Below are 18,131 nucleotides of genomic sequence, written 5' to 3'. Positions count from 1 at the left end.
TGGGCATGTGCCCTTGGCCGAAATCGAACCTGGGCCCTTTCAGTTCGCAGGCCAACGCTCTATCCACTGAATCAAACCGTCTAGGGCGGTGTGGTGTTTCTGTTTTAATTTTTCATCTGTAAAAGGTCAGCAGAGTCATGTCTTCTCCTTATTTCTGCCTCCATCCCTATAACTGTTTCATGAAGCAGTACTTTTATATCTGTGATACATTCAACAGTTTTTCTGTTCTTTGCTTCTTTTTTGTTAATTTTTAAAAAAAAAATTGATTTGGAGAGAGAGGAAGGGAGAGGGAGAGAGAAACATCGATTGGTTGCCTACTGTTTGTGCTCCAGGGATCAAACCTGAAACCTGGGTGTGTGCTCTGACCAGGAATAGAACCTGTGACCCTTCAGTGCACAGGACGATGCTCCAACCAACTGAACCACACTGGCTAGGGCTGGTCTGTTTGATTCTTTTCTTTTTATTTTTTTATTGATTTCAGAGGGGAAGGGAGAGGGAGAGAGAGATAGAAACATCAAGGATGAGAGAGAATCATTGATCGGCTACCTCCTGCACGTCCCCTACTGGGAATGGAGCCCACAACCCAGGCATATGCCCTTGACTGGACTTGAACCAGGGACCCTTCAGTCTGCAGGCTAATGCTCTGTCCACTGAGCAAACTGGCTAGGACTCATTCTATTTTTTAAGCAAAGTTGTATTGAAGTGTAATATACATACAGAAATGTGTCTGTATTATAACTATACAGTGGGATGAGTTTTCATAAAATAAGCACGTCTCTGTAGCCTGCCCCCAGATCAGATAAAACATTACCAGTATCTGGAAGACTCCCTAGTGATTTCTTCTAATCAGTTGCTCTCTCAGTGGTATCTGCTACTAGCCTGACTTTTGGCATCATATTTTATTCTAATTTTTGCCAGTTGTGATCTACTGAATTTATTTCAAAAACCAATAGGTCTCGACCCACAGTTCCAAAAATACAGCCTTATCTTGTTTTATCTCTCCAATGCTCTTGAGATGGGATTTGTTTCTGTTTTATAAATGAAATAACCCGAGGCCTAGAGGTGACATGATTTCTTCCAAGATCACCCAGTACTGGTCCCCCTTTCCTCGTGCCTGAGATACTGGTCCCCCTTTCCTCGTGCCTGAGATACTGGTCCCCCTTTCCTCGTGCCTAAGATACTGGTCCCCCTTTCCTCGTGCCTGAGATACTGGTCCCCCTTTCCTCGTGCCTGAGATACTGGTCCCCCTTTCCTCGTGCCTGAGATACTGGTCCCCCTTTCCTCGTGCCTGAGATACTGGTCCCCCTTTCCTCGTGCCTGAGATACTTTTCTCCCTGAGACAGAGTGTCTTGCTTCTTCGGAAAGTTAGATACAGCCTTTTTTGTTTTTTGTCTAGTTTTTCACTCCATCTTGTGTTTACAGGATTGATATTAATTTTTTTTTTTTGCATTATCTTTTTTTTTTAAAATCTTTATTGTTCAGATTATTACATTTGTTCCTCTTTTTTCCCCCCATAACTCCCCTTCCAGCTCCCACCCCACCCTCCACCCTCACTCCCCACCCACTGAGTTCATCCATAGGTGCATGATTTTTGTCCAGTCACTTCCCGCATCTCCCACACCCCTTTTCCCCCCAAGAATAGTCAGTCCATTCCCTTTCTATGTCCCTGATTCTATTATAATCACCAGTTCATTCTGTACATCAGGTTATTTATTCACTTGATTCTTAGATTCATTTGTTGATAGATGCATATTTGTTGTTCATAATTTGTATCTTTACCTTTTTCTTCTTCTTCCTCTTCTTAAAGGATACCTTTCAGCATTTCATATAATACTGGTTTGGCGGTGGTGAACTCCTTTAGCTTTTCCTTATCTGTGAAGCTCTTTATCTGACCTTCAATTCTGAATGATAGCTTTGCTGGATAAAGTACTCTTGGTTGTAGGTTCTTGGTATTCAGCACTTTGAATATTTCTTGCCATTCCCTTCTGGCCTGCAAAGTTTCTGTTGAGAAATCAGCTGACAGTCGTATGGGTATTCCCTTGTAGGTAATTGAGCCTCTTTCTCTTGCTACTTTTAAGATTTTCTCTTTGTCTTTTGCTCTTGGCATTTTAATGATGATATGTCTTGGTATGGTCCTCTTTGGATTCCTTTTGTTTGGGGTTCTCTGCGCTTCTTGAACCTGTAAGTCCATTTCTTTCTCCAGGTGGGGGAAGTTTTCTACCATTATTTCTTGAAATAGGTTTTCAATATCTTGCTGTCTCTCATCTTCTGGCACTCCAATAATTCTGATATTAGTCCGCTTAAAGCTGTCCCAGAGGCTCCTTACACTATCTTCACACTTTCGGATTCTTTTTTCATTTTGCTTTTCCAATTGGGTGTTTTTTGTCGAATCTTTGGTTTGATTCTTGAGCTCCTCTGGTCTGCTATTGGGTATAATATTCTTTATTTCAGTCCGTGTATGCTTACTTTCTAATTTCTTTATCGTAGCATCGAGGGTCTCATTAGTTTTCGTGAGGCTCTGCACAAATTTATGGCAAGCCCTCAAAATTGCGATTCTTAGCTCCATATCCTCCATTTCTGTCATGTTTTTTTTTGTCTCCGCATCTTTTATGCTTTCTTGGTGCACCCCCTTGTGGTCTCTGTGCGCAGTCTTGTTCTAGCCAAGCCTTAATTGTTGTAGTTAACACTAGGGGGATTTGACCACCAGGCCGACTCGCTGTAGGAATCAGCTGTGCGGAAAACGTCTGTCTTCTGGGGAGGCACTAATCCAGCCTTTGCCTGAGGCGATCGGCAAATGGCTGTGCGCAGGGCTTGGGCGGGCGGGCTCAACAGGGCGGGGGGAGGGAGCCGCTATGGCCGCTCTCAGTCCGTCCCCAGGGGCTCTGCCTCTATGTGCCAGCAACCGCTGCAAACCTCGGAGGGGCCGTAGCCAGACAGCCCCGCTTCTCCCGTTTGAGTCTGGGTCCCTAGAGACTCGCCCGGATCTGTAGCCCAGAGTCTGAGACTCACTCCTGATTGAAAACGACAACTGCGCCCTCAGCCGCCAGCCCGCTTTGCGCGCGCACCACCTCACCACCGCACCACCGTACCTTTAAATTTTCCACACTACGCCTCCTCTGAGCGTCAGAATGCTGTTGTTTTTGCTTCTAGTCGAAGAGTCTCTCCTCAGCCAGCCTTCCTGTGGTTCTGGTTGATGTCCGTTCCGACTTTTAGTTGTATTTTTGAAGTGGTTGTTTACTGCGGCAATCTCCGGTGTTTACCTATGCCGCCATCTTCGATTCTCTCTGATATTAATTTTTAATGTAGCTTTAGTGAATTCAATATTATCATTCTTAAGTACTGAGAATGTTTATGGCATTCATCCTCTGTCCCTCTCCTCCCCCCTCCCCCCCAATAAAACTCTGCAGGGGCATAGATGACATGCGGGTGTGAGTAATGGCTTAGACTGGGTGTGTCCAGCTCCCACTCTCACTGTGCAGTAAAGCACTTTGCTGACTTGCATTTCCTTCCCTGCCTGTAGAAACCTGTGGGTAGATTTCTTCCCACCCCTTGTCTCCCTGAGGCTCCAGAATACCTACCTGCAGGGCTTGTACCCTGAGCTGTCCTGTCATCTTCAAGCCTTGTTGTGAGGCTCTTGCTTCTAGCCAGGACCTCTAGGAGCAAATGCTCTCAGAATGGTTAAGGGTGATGGCCCAGTCTACCCCAAGAAGCCCTTGATTGGACACTGGGCCTGAGGACCCTCTCAGCTGAGATACTGGTCCCCCCTTTCCTAGTAATAAAAGCCATAAAAGCCTCCAAACCACATAACCTCCAGAGCAATGAACTTGTGAACTGTCTGGCTCTGTCCATTTTTAGCTTAGACCTAATTCTAATAGCCTTGGCCTCCTGAGTTCTCCTCCCTTGATAGAGTTCTCTGAATGAGATACAGTTTGGAAAGGCAGGTATGGCTATGGCCAGTGGCCTGATAGTAAGGGAGGATAAACTCTAGGATTCAAACTGGAGTATGTACTAAAGCACAGGGTCTATATTATTGAGGCAGACAGCCTCTTCATTCATTAGCTCCTAAGGCCTTTGCAAGTAGAAGAGCAAAGGCCTTTTTTTGCCTAGCATAACTTTCTTGTTCCCATCCCTTCTACCTCTAGAAGTCTTTAATTTTGTACAGCTCCTCAGAGCTTCTTTCTATTTGCTAGATTAGATATTGCCTAATTCATAAATTATTGAATAAAGCCAATTAGATCTTTAAAATTTACTCACCTGAACTTTGTTTTTTGACAAAGAAAATGTAGGACAACGTTTTGTTGAAGCGTCCTTGTTGCAGAGGTGCACAGTAATCTTTGGGTAGAAGATTTGCTACCCCAAACACTTAAAAGGAAGCTATTTTTATTTTGTTATTGATGAAACAGCCGACATTTAAAAAAATAATTATTTTTTATTGATGTCAGAGAGGAAGGGAAAGAGAAATAGAAACATCTACACTAATAAAAGACAAATATGCTAATTGACCGTACCTTCACCATGACCACCAGCCAATCAGAAGAGCATGCAAATTAACCCAACAAAGATGGCTGTTAAATTTGCATACTGCAGGTGGGGCGAGCAGTGCCAGAAGCCACCTGTGGGATCCAGGCTGCAGATCAGGGACCGGGGAGGCAGGGTGGGCAGCGCCAGATGCCACCTGGAGAGGCGGAGCCGGCGATCGCCCCGGCCAGAACCCTGAGGCCTGGGCAGGGGCGGAGCTGGTGATCGGAGCGGGCTGCAGGTCCCCTGCCCAGGCCTAAGGCCCTGGCCAGATGTCTTAGGCCTGGGCAGGCTATCGGAGCAGACTGGGGGTCCCCTACCCAGGCCTAAAGCTCCTCTGGCCTGGGCAGGGGCAGAGCCTGCTATCGGAGTGGGTTGGGGGTCCCCTGCCCAGGCCTAACACCGGCCTAAGGCCTTTGGCCTGGGCAGGGGCCGATCCAGGGATCGGTGTGAACTACAGAGGAAACACCTTTTCTGACCGCTCATTGGCTAAGCTCCCTGTATGCCACTGGTAATATTCTTAGTAACTTGGGTAATAAGAATCCAAGAAGGTGATGTAGGGTTTTTCCACCTAACTCCTGGAATAAAAAATGAAGGTCTGCTGCTGGAGGGGCTAAGAAATATCATATCCTGCCCTAGCCAGTTTGGCTCAGTAGATAATGCCTCGGCCTGCCTACCACAGGGTCTGGGTTTAATTCTGACCAAGGGCATGTACCTAGGTTGCAGGCTCTTCCCTGGCTGGGGCCCAGGTCAGCGCTCATACAGGAGGCAACCAATCAAAGTGTTCCTCTCACTTTGATGTTTCTCTCTGTCTTTCCCTTTCTCTTCCACATTCTCTAAAAATCAATGGAAACATATCCTCAGGTGAGGATAAAAAATAATAATAAAAAATGTCATATTCTATGAAAGACACATCTTGAAAATGCCTAAATAAAGTTGTCATTTTTTCATGGTGAAGGAACTGGAGTCTGTGTTGATGAAAACACCTTGGTGGCTGCAGTGACTGGCAGTGGCTGCAGCAGCGGGGTGATGGGGCTGGTGCCTTCCCCTAATCAGCCCGGTCGCCTCCCACAAAGGGAGGCCAGACACTGCGGCTTAGGCCCACTCCCCAAGGGAAGCAGGGAGCAGGCCTAAGCCGTCAATAGGACATCCCCTTAGGGCTCCCAGTATGTGAGAGAGGGCAGGCTGGGCTGAGGCGACTCCCCCGCCCCCCCCCCCCCCCCCCCAGTGCACGAATTTCGTGCACCGGGTCCCTAGTCAATGATAAGAGAGAGAATCACGGATTGGCTGCCTCCTGCACAACCCCACTGGGGATTGAGCTAGCAACCTGGGCATGTGCCCTTGACTGGAATCAAACCTGGGGCCCTTCAGTCTGCAGGCCAGGTTCTATCCACTGAGCCAAACCTGCTAGGGCTGACATTTGTTTTTTTAGAAATTTCACTATGGATTAGTAGATTAAAAAAAAAAAAAAAAATATATATATATATATATATATATATATATACATATATATATATATTGATAGGAAGGGAGAGGTAGAGACAGAGAAACAGAGAAACATGGATGGGAGAGAAACATTGATCAGCTGTCTTTTGTACACCCCCTGGGTATCAAGCCCACAACCTGGACATGAGCTCTGATCGGGAATAGAACCAGTGACTTCAGTGCATGGGACAATGCTCAACCACCTGAGCAACATTGGTCAGGGCCAGATATTTAAAAAAAAATTTTTTTTTATTGATTTTTTACAGAGAGGAAGGAAGAGGGATAGAGAGTTAGAAACATCTATGAGAGCGAAACATGGATCAGCTGCCTCCTGCACATCCCCTACTGGGATGTGCCCGCAACCAAGGTACATGTCCTTGACCGGAATCGAACCTGGGACTCTTCAGTCCACAGGCCGACACTCTAGCCACTGAGCCAAACTGGTCAGGGCAGGGCCAGATATTTTTATTTTTATATCAGATAACTGAGGTGTTAAAGTTTATTCTGTTCATTGACCTCAGCCCTCAGCTGAAATGGAGTTGGGTAGAGACAACAGCCAAATTGTACATAGTGTGAAGATCGAGTGGCCCTTACTGTTGCATTTGTTATTAAGGTGGTGAGTAATTTCTTTTTTGGTTAATGCACCTGGCTGTCTTTGCTTGGAGCAGAAACCACCTTGGCAGGGAGCTCAGCTTCTGGAAGCCCAGGGTGCAGGAGGCATGTACAGGTGCACCTTGCTTCACTGAGATATTCACTTACTGTGGTGGTCTGGAATGGAACCCATACTCTCTCTGAAGTATGCCTGTATTTCCTTTTTGCAAGAATGCTGGAGGGGAAAGCAATCAGCAGCTCTTGTGATTTAAAAAAGTTTCTTCTCATTCTACTACTCACCTTTACTCAGCATGTTTGATGGTTCTTCCTTATGACTTTCTTAAGACTTTCACATTCCTTCCACTTATGGAACCTGCAAATCTATGTAAACATGGTAAGATGGAGATATCAAAGTGACTGGCTATTGTAGTGTGATACTTAGGCCTATCATTTTAGCCTACAGACTCAGAAGTGGAGAGTTCCTTAGTCCTTAACCTCCCTTCTCTCTCTACCTCCCTCTGTGAAGAAACATTTATTGAGGACCTTCTATATTCCAGGAAGCACTGCAGGCCATGGGGATATAGCAGTGAAAAACAGAAGTCCCTTCCACATGGAGTTTATGTTTCAGAAAAATGTGTAATAATTTCAGGCGATAGTGATGTTAGGAGGAAGAATATCAAAGGTGTTTCTTAGTAGGAGAGTAACATCTTAATATGTTAGCTTTGGAAGGGGCCCTCCAATTGGCTCAAAGGGCAGTTGTGTGACTCTGCCGGGAGCATTTTCCGTTATTCAGGGGAAAGGAGTGAAAATGTGCACAGACATTATACATTTTGTAGGGCAGGGTTGAACCATTTCAGATTCTAAAAGCTTTTACTGTGCCTCTTTACTCATTATTCCTGGCAACACATTAGTTGCTGTCTGGAAACACAGCTCATTACCACCCTGGGTTTTATGGGTGCCCCCTGGGGGCTCCCCTCCACTCAGTCAGTTCAACCTTTGGGAAGGGCTGAAATCATAGCCTTTTTACTTTGTAGTTGTATCTGTATAACTGTAGCTCCAGGGTTGTCTTCCCCACACTAATAATGATGGTGCCCATTATTCCAGGCCTTGTAGATAAAGGTTGATGAATTTAATTAAAATTCAATGAGTTTGCCCTGGCCGGTGTGGCTCAGTTGGTTGGAGTATAGACCAGTACACCAAAGGTGGTGGGTTTGATTCCGAGACAGGGCACATATCCAGGTTTTGGGTTTGATCTCTGGTCAGGGTAGGTACAGGAGGCACCGGTTGATGTTTCTCTCTCACATCGATGTTTCTTTCCATCTGTCTGTCTGTCTGTCTGTCTGTCTCTCTTCCCCTCTCCCTCCTCCCCCTATTCTCCACCACCAATGAAAAAGAAATACACAGAGTTAAAAAAAAAAAAAAAGCCATTCTGAGCTTCTACCAGATTCAAGGTAATATGAATAAGGTAGTCCTTACATTTGATGTACTTGAAACCTAGAATTGATTATGGGAAGTACCTTCTTACTGTCTGGAGGTGAAATGGTTCATAGCCAGAGTTAGGTTTTCAAAAGCTGGATCTCCTACATGCTCTTTTTGTCTTTTCATGTCCTTTCTCTGGAGCTTTTCGGTGTGGAGTGCAGTTATCTGTGGAGGCACTGTAGGTGCAGCATTTCGTCTGGAGTAGCTGAACGCATTTTCTGTGAATCACATTAGGAGGCTTTTGGAGGACAAGGTACAGTCATATTGGGGATGATTCTAAACTTTCAGAATAGGGATCCTTCTATTTTATCCTTTGTCCAGACAGTTGAACTAGTCAAATGGAGTTAGCCCTAGAAATATTTTCTTTGCTATTCCTAGCACTGCGCGCGCACATACACAACACACATTCACACATGCACACACACGTCTCTAACACTCTTATTAAGGATAAACCCGTTACATCTACACGATGGAATACTATGCTGCTGTAAAAAAGAAGGAACTCTTACCATTTGCAACAGCATGGATGGAACTGGAGAGCATTATGCTAAGTGAAACAAGCCAGTCAATGAAGGAAAAATACCACATGATCTCACTCATTCATGGATAATAAAGACCATTACAAACTTTTGAACAATAATAGATACAGAGGCAGAGTTGCCTCAAACTGATTGTCAAACTGCAGTGGGAAGGCCAGGGAGGGTTGGGGGACAGGAGGGAAGGGAGTAAGAGATCAACCGAAGGACTTGTATGCATGCATATAAGCATAACTAATGGACATAAGACACTGGGGGGTAAGGGAGGGCAGGGGATTGTCAAGGGCGGGGGCAAAAAAAGGACACTTATGTAATACCCTTTGTAATACTTTTAGCAAAAACAAAACAAAACAAAAAAAAAACTTTCACACAAACCATGAACCAAGGGAAAAAAAAAAAGGATAAACCTGTAATTTCTATCCTGGGAATGTGTCTGTAAGTGGAGTAGTCAGTTGCCCAGGCAGCTGCCACAGGGTTTGACTACGGAGATGTAAGCAGATATTTAGCAGGAAGGTTAGGCTCAGCCTGATGACTTTCCTGCAGGACAGGGGTTGTAATTTGCATGGAAAACAGTGCAAAACATAGTTTGTGTAAGTATGGAATCACTCAGGAAAAAAGACACACATGAATTTGAATGCAGTGCCATTAGAAAAGACAGGGTTGTTGGGAGCATTGGGTACAGCAGGTTCTCAAATAACATCATTTTGTTCAACGTGGTTTTGTTATGACATTGATGAGATGCTGTAGGAACTTAAACTCTGGTTTATATTAATTAGCCTGTGGTAAAATTGGTTTCTTTATGTGTCCTTTTACCGCAGTTCCAAGAACCTATTGACAAGTCCTGATAAGTGAGGACTTACTGTACTACCTTTAATGAAATTGCTTTGAAAATGAAAAAGAGAAGAAAAACCCTAATGTATGGTACCACTTATTTTGTTTCCCTAGTTGTTAGCTCCTTTTAGGCAAACATGAACAGAATGTTAATATATTTTCTCTAGCAAGGTACAAGACTAAGTTGGCATCTGGTAAAGAAATGGGGTGTGGGGTGGGGTGAGTCCCATCTGCTTGGAGCCCAGTTGACACAATGCCCAGGGCTCCTGTCCAGCTTGGCCACAGCCACACTTTTTTTTGGTCAAGGTCGATGTTGCCACTTGTGGGTGTCACTGTGGAGTCTTGAGAAATAGAGGTTGGAGGGTGGGCCCCTGATATCAGCGAGTGACAAAAAGGGAGCCTTCAAGGGATGCTGCCCAGTTAGCTTGTGTGAGTCCAAGGCAGGCCTTCAGGAAAGCCTGAGAATTGAGAGGGAATGAGAAGAGGGAGGATTTCTTATCCTGAGAATACAGTGTAAATGAGTTCTACAAATGCTGTTCTGGACCTAGCCCGGCCCCTCCCCAGGCCAGGGAAGTCAGCTGCTCCCTCGGGTCCTCCTTTGGTGCCTTCCCTTGCTTCTGCTGAAGGAAGGCTTCGGTGCTATTCTGAGCCCCAGGGGCTGCTGGTGTTGGCTTCTGGGCAGCTGTGACTGGGAGAAGGGCCCTGGAAGGCTGGTATGAAAAGCCTTTGGAGCACGAGTTTCTCCAAAAATGATGACAGGTCTTATCTGAGCCCTTGGTACTCCATGTGTCCATCACCCTCGATGCTTCTGTCTTTCCCTGTAGGATCTAAGTGACCCCGAAAGAAGGAGGCCTCAGAGGGAGCTTTTTTTCTCTTCCTTTTAAAGTTCCACTTTTGTTTCCTGTTTACGCCAGCACCACAACCCCATTGGGAAATGGCTCAGGAAGTGGCAGAGGATGGGTGGTGATTGAGACAGAATCTGAGAGACAGGGTGTACTTCACTTAGCCTCTGGTCTGGATCGTTGGGTTGAAAAAGAGGGAGGGAGGGAATGAGGGAGGGAGGGAGGGAGGGAAGGAAGGAAGGAAGGAAGGAAGGAAGGAAGCAAGGAAAGAAAGGAAGGAAGGAAGGGGGGGTTTGGGGGTTTGGGACTGGGCTGACATAACTTGAAGCAGCAAGGCAGCCTCTCCTAGATGCCCTGTGCTGGTCCGAGAACTTGAGCGGGGCCCTCAGACCCACCCCCCAGCAGGGGAGGTGGTGGGAGTGTGCACTGGTCTGGTTCTGCTGAGAGGGCCACTGTGGAGGCCAGGGTGTGGGTCTTGGCCTATGAGTTAGAAATCAGATGGGTTTTGTCTTACTCTCAGTGCATTCTGAACACTGGTCCATGACAGGTCAAGTAGGATTAATTATCTTATTAGTTCAACAAATAATCTTTGGGTGCCTGCTATGTTCTAGATACTTCTCAGTGCAGTGGGAAACAAGACACCCACGTGTGTCCCAGCTTGCACAAACTTACTGAGGTGTATACATGTACTGATAGGTTCTTTATAAAGCACCACAGGAAAGAAAACACGAACAAGACAAATAGAAATAAGTTCTCCTATTTCTTCCCACACTTCAGAGAGCACTAGTATTTGTGTTTCAGACGCCCACCTCCACTGTAATTTTGGGAAGAGGATCAGTTTTGAGTTGAGGCTGCCTATTGGAGGTGTGAAACAGGAAGCAAGTCAGGCAGATGCTGAGCTCACGTAATTGGTTAGCACATGAGTCTCATCAAGGCCTGATGGCCACCATTCTTTCCCCACTCCACTCTCCTTGGGAAAGGTACCCAGGTTGTCTGGCGTGGGTGTTTAAGGTTCTTGCGCTCCTGTCCCTGTACACTGTGGTAAGGGTATTGAGGGGTGTGTATGGGGTGTTGCTATTCAGACCCTTTTTAATTTTTATAGACATTCATTGATGTTGTATTTGATCATCCCAACAAACGTCCGAGATGAGGGATCCTTTCTTCACTGGGAAGACCAGAGAATGGAGGCCTGTGCCTAGTGTAATGAGCATGAGAGCCGGGCCCTGGACCCTGCTCTCCCTGCCTGGCTGCTGCTTCCTCCTGCAGAAAGTCTTCCTTTCCATCTGCCTATCTTGCCATCCTCTGGAGGAACAAACCAGTGAACATGCTGGGCACCCCTGACTCTTGGCTCAGCAAGTTCCACCTTTCTTCTGGGAGCAAACTTGGGCTTCAGATCCTTGCTTCCTTCTGGGTCCACGATGGAAGCTGCACTTGGCCTCCTTTACTCAGGCATTAGCAGCCCTAGTGCAAGGGCTTTACCCATGGGGTAGGGAGGAGCTAGAACACTGCAAACCTCTCCAGGTTCTCTTAAGTTTCTGTCCCCTTGGCCTGCTCTCCTGTGACACTTGGGTGGGGCAGGGTGGTTGGCTCAGGGTCAGAAGCCTAGAGAGCTGGCTGACTTGCCCCCTCCCCATTCGTGTCTTCTGAGGCTGCTCCCTTTCCTTCCCTTGCACAAGAATTGGCCTTTCTGCTGGTGGGAGAATTGTTGTTTGTGTAGGTGTTGGTCTCCTGCTTAGACGGAGCCTCCAGAAAAGGGCTTTTTTTCAGTGGCCAGGGGTGAGGCCTGAGACCTTGCAAGTAAAACCTAGGAAGTTAATCTCCTTCAGGCTTGTTCCTTCAGGGCATTTAATTTCCTAGTTGTTCATCCCAGGCCCCGACCTCTTAACAATAGTAAGTGTCTTTATAGCAGTTCTCGATCTCCTACTACTTTTAGCCTCACCCCATCCTAGCAAGGAGGGAGAGGAATCACATATGATGATACAGCAGGAAACAATGCTGGGCTAACATTTATCGAAGGGCCTGGAAGGTCGAGGGAGTCAGTGCTGAGCCGGAGCTCCCTGCCCCTCCCCTGCAGGGACTCGTCCTGGCTCTTTCCTGCCTTTCCTCCCCAAGGAACCAGCAGCCTTTGCGAGTCTCCTTGACAACAGAATGGATAAGTTAAAAATAACCTTGTGCTGGGGCTTCTGTGTGTGTGTGTGTGTGTGTGTGTGTGTGTGAGCGATGCACACAGACACATGCCTTCTTGCCTGCTGTGCTCAAGCTCAGCCCCTGTGGCTTCTAGATGCTCCCAGAGAGCCTCTGTTGGGAGCCCTCCATGGCCACGCTCAGGTGCTCATGTTGAAGCCCCTGGGTTTAGTTGTCAGGTCTAGATAATCACTCAGCATCCCTACCTCATATTACTGATTGTTACAGATGGGGTATGGGTGATAATGTTAAGATAAAGAATGGAAAGCCCTGGTCGACGTGGCTCGATTGGGCATCCTCCCATGCACCGAAAGGTTGCTGGTTTGATTTTCCAGTTCAGGGCACATGCCAGGTTGTAGGCTCTATCTGCATGTGCAGGAGGGGGGTGCAGGAGGTAGCCGATCACATGACATCGAGGTTTCTCTCTCCCTCTCCTTTTCCCTTTCTTTCTCTCTTTAAAAAAAAAAAAAGATAAAGAATGGAAAGCTGTTTTGAATGCCTTGGTCTTCATTCAGTCCCACTGGAAACAGATAATTTGGGAGGTGCTTCTCAGGGTGGTAGAATGGGACACAGTCCTGGGTGGGAGTTTGGTTGTATCTCTTCAATGAACCCCCACAAGTAAGGAGGGCCCTTTTTGGACCTCTTATTTTTAAAAAATATATTTTTATTGATTTCATAGAGGAAGGGAGAGGGAGAGATAGAAACATCAATGATGAGAGAGAATCATTCATTGGCTGTCTCCTGCACGCCCCACACTGGGGATCCAGCCCACAACCCAGGCCAGGAATTGAACTGTGACCTCCTGGTTCATAGGTTGATGCTCAACCACTGTGCCACCAGCCAGGCTGGGCCTGTTTTATAAGGAGAGGACACTGAAGTCCAGAGGCATTTATGTGACTTTCTGTGCATGGGAGGATGCCCAACCAACTGAGCAACATTGGTCAGGGCTTTCCATTCTTTTTTTTTTTTTTTTTTTTTATTTTTATTTATTTTTATTTTTTTAAATATATTTTATTGATTTTTTACAGAGAGGAAGGGAGAGAGATAGAGAGTCAGAAACATCGATGAGAGAGAAACATCGATCAGCTGCCCCCTGCACATCCCCTACTGGGGATGTGCCCGCAACCCAGGCACATGCCCCTGACCGGAATCGAACCCGGGACCCTTGAGTCCGCAGGCCGACGCTCTATCCACTGAGCCAAACCGGTTTCGGCTCATTCTTTATCTTAACACCAGAGGCCTGGTGCACGAATTCGTGCATGGGTGGGGTTTGGCCAGCCCGCCCTGATGGGGGCCAATCGGGCTGGGGCCAGCCGTGGGGAGGGGTCACGGGTGGTTGGCCGGTCGGCCCTGCCCCGGATAGGGGTTGGGGGGCTGATGGGGGCGGAACTGGGGGTGTGTGGGAGGTTGGGGGGGGGCAATTGGGGCCTCAATTGGGCCAGTTGGCTGCCACAGTGCACGTCATAGCAACAGGTCTTTCTGGTCATTCTGGTCGCTTGGCTTTTATATACAGTGGGGCCTTGACTTATGAGTGTTCCGACTAACGAGTTTTTTGAGATACCAGCTGTCTCTCTGCCGATTTTTTGCATTGAGTTGATAGAGTAATTTGAGTTAACGAGCTCCTTAATGAGCTCGGTCTCGGAACGAATTAAACTCGTAAGTCAAGGCCCCACTGTATATAGATTATCAGCTGCACTCCATCCGTAACAATCAGTAATATGAGGTAAGAATGCTGGCTCAGCTGTGGCAGAGTAAGGAGTCATCAGAAGCTAATAGATAGCTCTTTCCCTCAAATCTGAGTAATGAGACCATCTCTATAGGTCCTTTACCAAAGCCAGTGTCTCTTGTATGAGCAATCTCAGACTAAAGGCCTTCTGTTTTGTGGTGTTATCACAGTTGCAATTTAATTTAGAAATAGCTGTTTCCCTGAGTGTAGGCACTGGGTATCTCTTTACCATACCTGGAATTAATTCCCTGCTTCCTCCTTCCGTCCTCCCATCCATTACTAAGTATTTCCCTGTGTGCCAGGCATGAGGCTGTCATGAGAACAAAGTGTCTTGGTTCCCATCTTTAGAGAGCAATAGACAGTTGCGAAGATCGCCTTGTAAGCCCTCATTGTGGCCAGTGCCGAGAGGGAGAAGGTCTGAGTGTTAGAGGGAATGACTGGGGTGGGGCTGGGTTTAGAGAAGGCTGGGAGAACGTATTAGTGACGCAATACTTAAATCTGGGATGTATAAAATATTCCTACAAATCAGTGAACGGAAGGCAGAAAACTCAGTAGGAAACTAGCCAGTGACTTGACAGACACTTCACAAAAGAAGACATCCAGATGGCCAGTAAACATAAAAACGGTTCTCAATTTCATATATTTACTAGTTTGGGAAATTCAAATTTCCCTAATTCAAACTTAAATATGTTTGCACACATACATAATGGAATCTTTAAAGATGTGGTAAAACATCCTTTTGCCATTTCTAGTTTATTTCATTTTGAATTTCTTACTGAAAAAATAAAATGGATTCCAAGATGCTTGAATAAAGGAAATCTAGTGGGATGAACAAACTTAATTCATTTTTTTTAAAAAATATATTTTATTGATTTTTTACAGAGAGGAAGGGAGAGAGACAGAGAGTCAGAAACATCGATGAGAGAGAAACATCGATCAGCTGCCTCCTGCACATCTCCCACTGGGGATGTGCCCACAACCAAGGTACATGCCCTTGACCGGAATCGAACCTGGAACCTTTCAGTTCGCAGGCCGACGCTCTATCCACTGAGCCAAACCGGTTTCGGCAACAAACTTAATTCAGAAGACCTGGGCTAACAGGAGATTTGGGGCCAGCCAAGGAGCCCCTCAGAGTCCGGGTCTTCATATGTAAATAGGGATCTTTTTGTTTCTTCCCTTCCTCCCAGAACTGCTCTGAGGTTCACAGGTATGGGAAATGCTCTAAAAACTGTGAAGGGCTATGCAGATACTAAGTAATATTGTTGTTACTTTCTAATTCTATGTGATTTGATTTCTCATCCACCTCTTCTCACAGCAACTATGCTAAATTACCTTAAGAAATGAAAGCTCTGAGTAGTAGGATCAGGAATGAGGTCCAGATGAAATCTAGTCACAGCCACCTTTTGCATTCTTTGGGTATGAAGGAGCCCCTCTCTCCCTCTTCTGGACTATTCTCTGCCAGGCAATGGGCATTGTGTAGACTGTGGCTATTGCCATCATCCTGAGGTGCAGGTGCATGTCGCTCTTGCAGTAGAGAGCGGGCCACCTTGGCACATGTCAGAACTGTGTCAGGATCGCTGTGAGTCCCATCTGTTATGTCACCTGACAATGCCAGGTCCTCAGGCCCAATTTGGGTCTTTGCCCACAGATCTCCTATGACAGGTATGTACTTCTTAGTATCCTACATTTTTCACCTTTTCCTCCTCTGTTTTTCTGCTGTGTAGGAGTCAGAACCAGAAGTAAAGGCAGATGGAGAGACTGCATCTGACAGTGAGAACCGTGCGGAAGCTGCTCCCTTAGTAACCTCCGCAGACGATACCCCAGAGGTCCTCAATAGGGCCCTTTCCAACTTGTCTTCAAGGTAACCTGGCTTGATGTGGGTGCTTGTTGGAAGCCTTGTTGCCTGTCCAAGTGCCATGGAAGACCCAGGCCCCTCAGAGAGCCCACAATCTTGTGGGAGTCCACTTCTGTCCACTGGCGTTGCCATAGTCTCCCCTGTCTCTGCCCAAGGCTTCATTGAGCGTTAGTCATCTTAACAGCAACTGCGAGCACAGCCTGGAGGGGTCTGGCATTTGAAAGGTGCTCTAGGCTGGGCTGGGAGGGGCAGTCCGAGGAGGACAAAAGGGTGAACAGTGGGGTGGTGGTGGGCAATGTTGCTGACACAGCACATGTGGAGAAATGGTCCCTGGGGTTTGACTGATGGGTGGACTGCTTTTCACAGAGGAGTTCAAGTTTGTAGTTCAAAGTTTAGTTTTCCCTTTCCCCCTGCACGTCCTTGTGGACATTTAAAAATTCTCCTGGAAGAGTGGAGAAATGTCTTAACTTGGGTGAATCCAGGGTTGAAATTCTGGTCCCTGAGACTCTGATCCCTCCAACATCAGCTATGTGGGTAGGTTGAAAACACAAACTATAAGACCCCAAAACATAGTCTAAAAGTGTTTCTGTGGTGCCTCCCACACACGTGTCCTTTGAAAGGTGGTATTGTGCAGTGGTTCAGGGCATGGGTTCTGGAGCCAGCTCCCAGGGTTCAGTCCCAGCTTAACCACTTCACAGTCGTATGGCCTGTGCACCCAGTTCCTCGTCTGTAAGAACTAGAAGTGTTGAGGGCTGAGTGAATTAATATATGTAAAGTCCTTATAAAGGTGCCAGGTGCGTATTTGTGATACCTGTTACTATCACTGTTTAATGTTGTTATCACCACAACGATGCAGGCGCAGAGGGATGTAAGATTCTGCTGCAGGAAAATGTTTATAGTTGTGTGTTTTTGTGGATAGAGACAGCCATAGAAGCTGTCCAAGTAGATTCAGAAGTAGAGGGCACCACGTTTCCTTTGGAATTTTTGCCTGATTCCTTCGTTAAGACATAACTTAGGTGTGGCCCTTGGAGCACTAGCTGAGTGTGGTGTGGGTGAGGCATTGTCTCTAGCGGCCCTGCTCCCACCAGCATGTGGCTAGTTTGTCGTCTGGGTGAAGGAGGTGCTCCTGGAAGGCTAACCTCAGGCCCTCTCCTCCCAGGAAGAGCCATCCCCTTGAGTTTGTGTTTCAGTTATTTCTGGGCTTCTAACGTGCTTTCTCCTTCCCTCCTCTCTAACTTAGATGGAAGAACTGGTGGGTGAGAGGCATCCTGACTTTGGCCATGATTGCATTTTTCTTCATCATCATTTACCTGGGACCAATGGTTTTAATGATGATTGTAAGTGCCATTTGCATACTGTTTTAGTTCTACCTTCAGTTTGTCGTGCAGAATCGGCCATCTGAAGAGCCAGGTGCTGGGTCAGTTCTGGGACTCATTTGGGGTCCAGGCTTCTCAGAATATTTCTTTCTTAAAATATCTGTGGCTTCTTACTTTTTAGCAGCCAAGTGCAGGGACATGGGCCTAGGCCAGTTGTATGTGGTTAAAGATGCCTCTTCATTTCATTTTATTTATTTTAAAAAAAATATATTTTTATTGATTTCAAAGGAAGGGGGGGAGAGAGAGAGAGAGAGAGAGAGAGAGAGAGAGAGAGAGAGAGAGAGAAAGAAAGAAAGAAGTGAGAATCATTGATCGGCTGCCTCCTACATGCCCCACACTGGGAATTGTACCTGCAACCTCGGCATGTGCCCTGACCGGGAATTGAACCGTGATCTCCTGGTTCATAGGTTGACGCTCAACCACTGAACTACGGCCAGAAGATGCCTTTTCATTTTAAAATTTGATTTTATTATTTCAACTGTTTGGTTATATTGTAACCCCTGGCCTGACTGTGATTCTTGGTTTTGTTTATTTTCCTGGGGCCTCACTCATTGGCTTAGGCCTTTCATAAGAAATCCCAGCCCACCGTGCTTCTCTCTTCGTCCCATTGTCATGGACAGGGTCAGATGACTAACAACTGACTGAGGAGCATAGATGCTGGGGCTTTTTGAGTATTTGTATGCAAAGTCAAAAAGGGAAGAAACTATT

The 18,131-nt window shown here is 46.5% G+C and overlaps 1 protein-coding gene across 1 annotated transcript in view; it reads left to right on the top strand.

The window, feature by feature from the left end:
• CDS2 (CDP-diacylglycerol synthase 2) overlaps positions 1-18,131 on the top strand; it is a 54,374-nt gene that overhangs the window by 15,926 nt on the left and 20,317 nt on the right. Inside the window, exons 2-3 of the mRNA XM_070419950.1 lie at positions 15,917-16,053; positions 17,288-17,384. Coding sequence (XP_070276051.1) covers positions 15,917-16,053; positions 17,288-17,384 — 234 coding nt within the window. The remainder of the gene's footprint in view (positions 1-15,916; positions 16,054-17,287; positions 17,385-18,131) is intronic.

Source organism: Myotis yumanensis, unplaced genomic scaffold (genome assembly GCF_028538775.1).
Source record: "Myotis yumanensis isolate MYYU_CA2020_CCGP unplaced genomic scaffold, mMyoYum1.0.hap1 SCAF_7, whole genome shotgun sequence".
In the NCBI taxonomy this organism is placed as follows: Eukaryota; Metazoa; Chordata; class Mammalia; order Chiroptera; family Vespertilionidae; genus Myotis; species Myotis yumanensis.
Note: the sequence above shows the minus strand (reverse complement) of the source record. Positions and strands in the feature narration are given on the sequence as shown.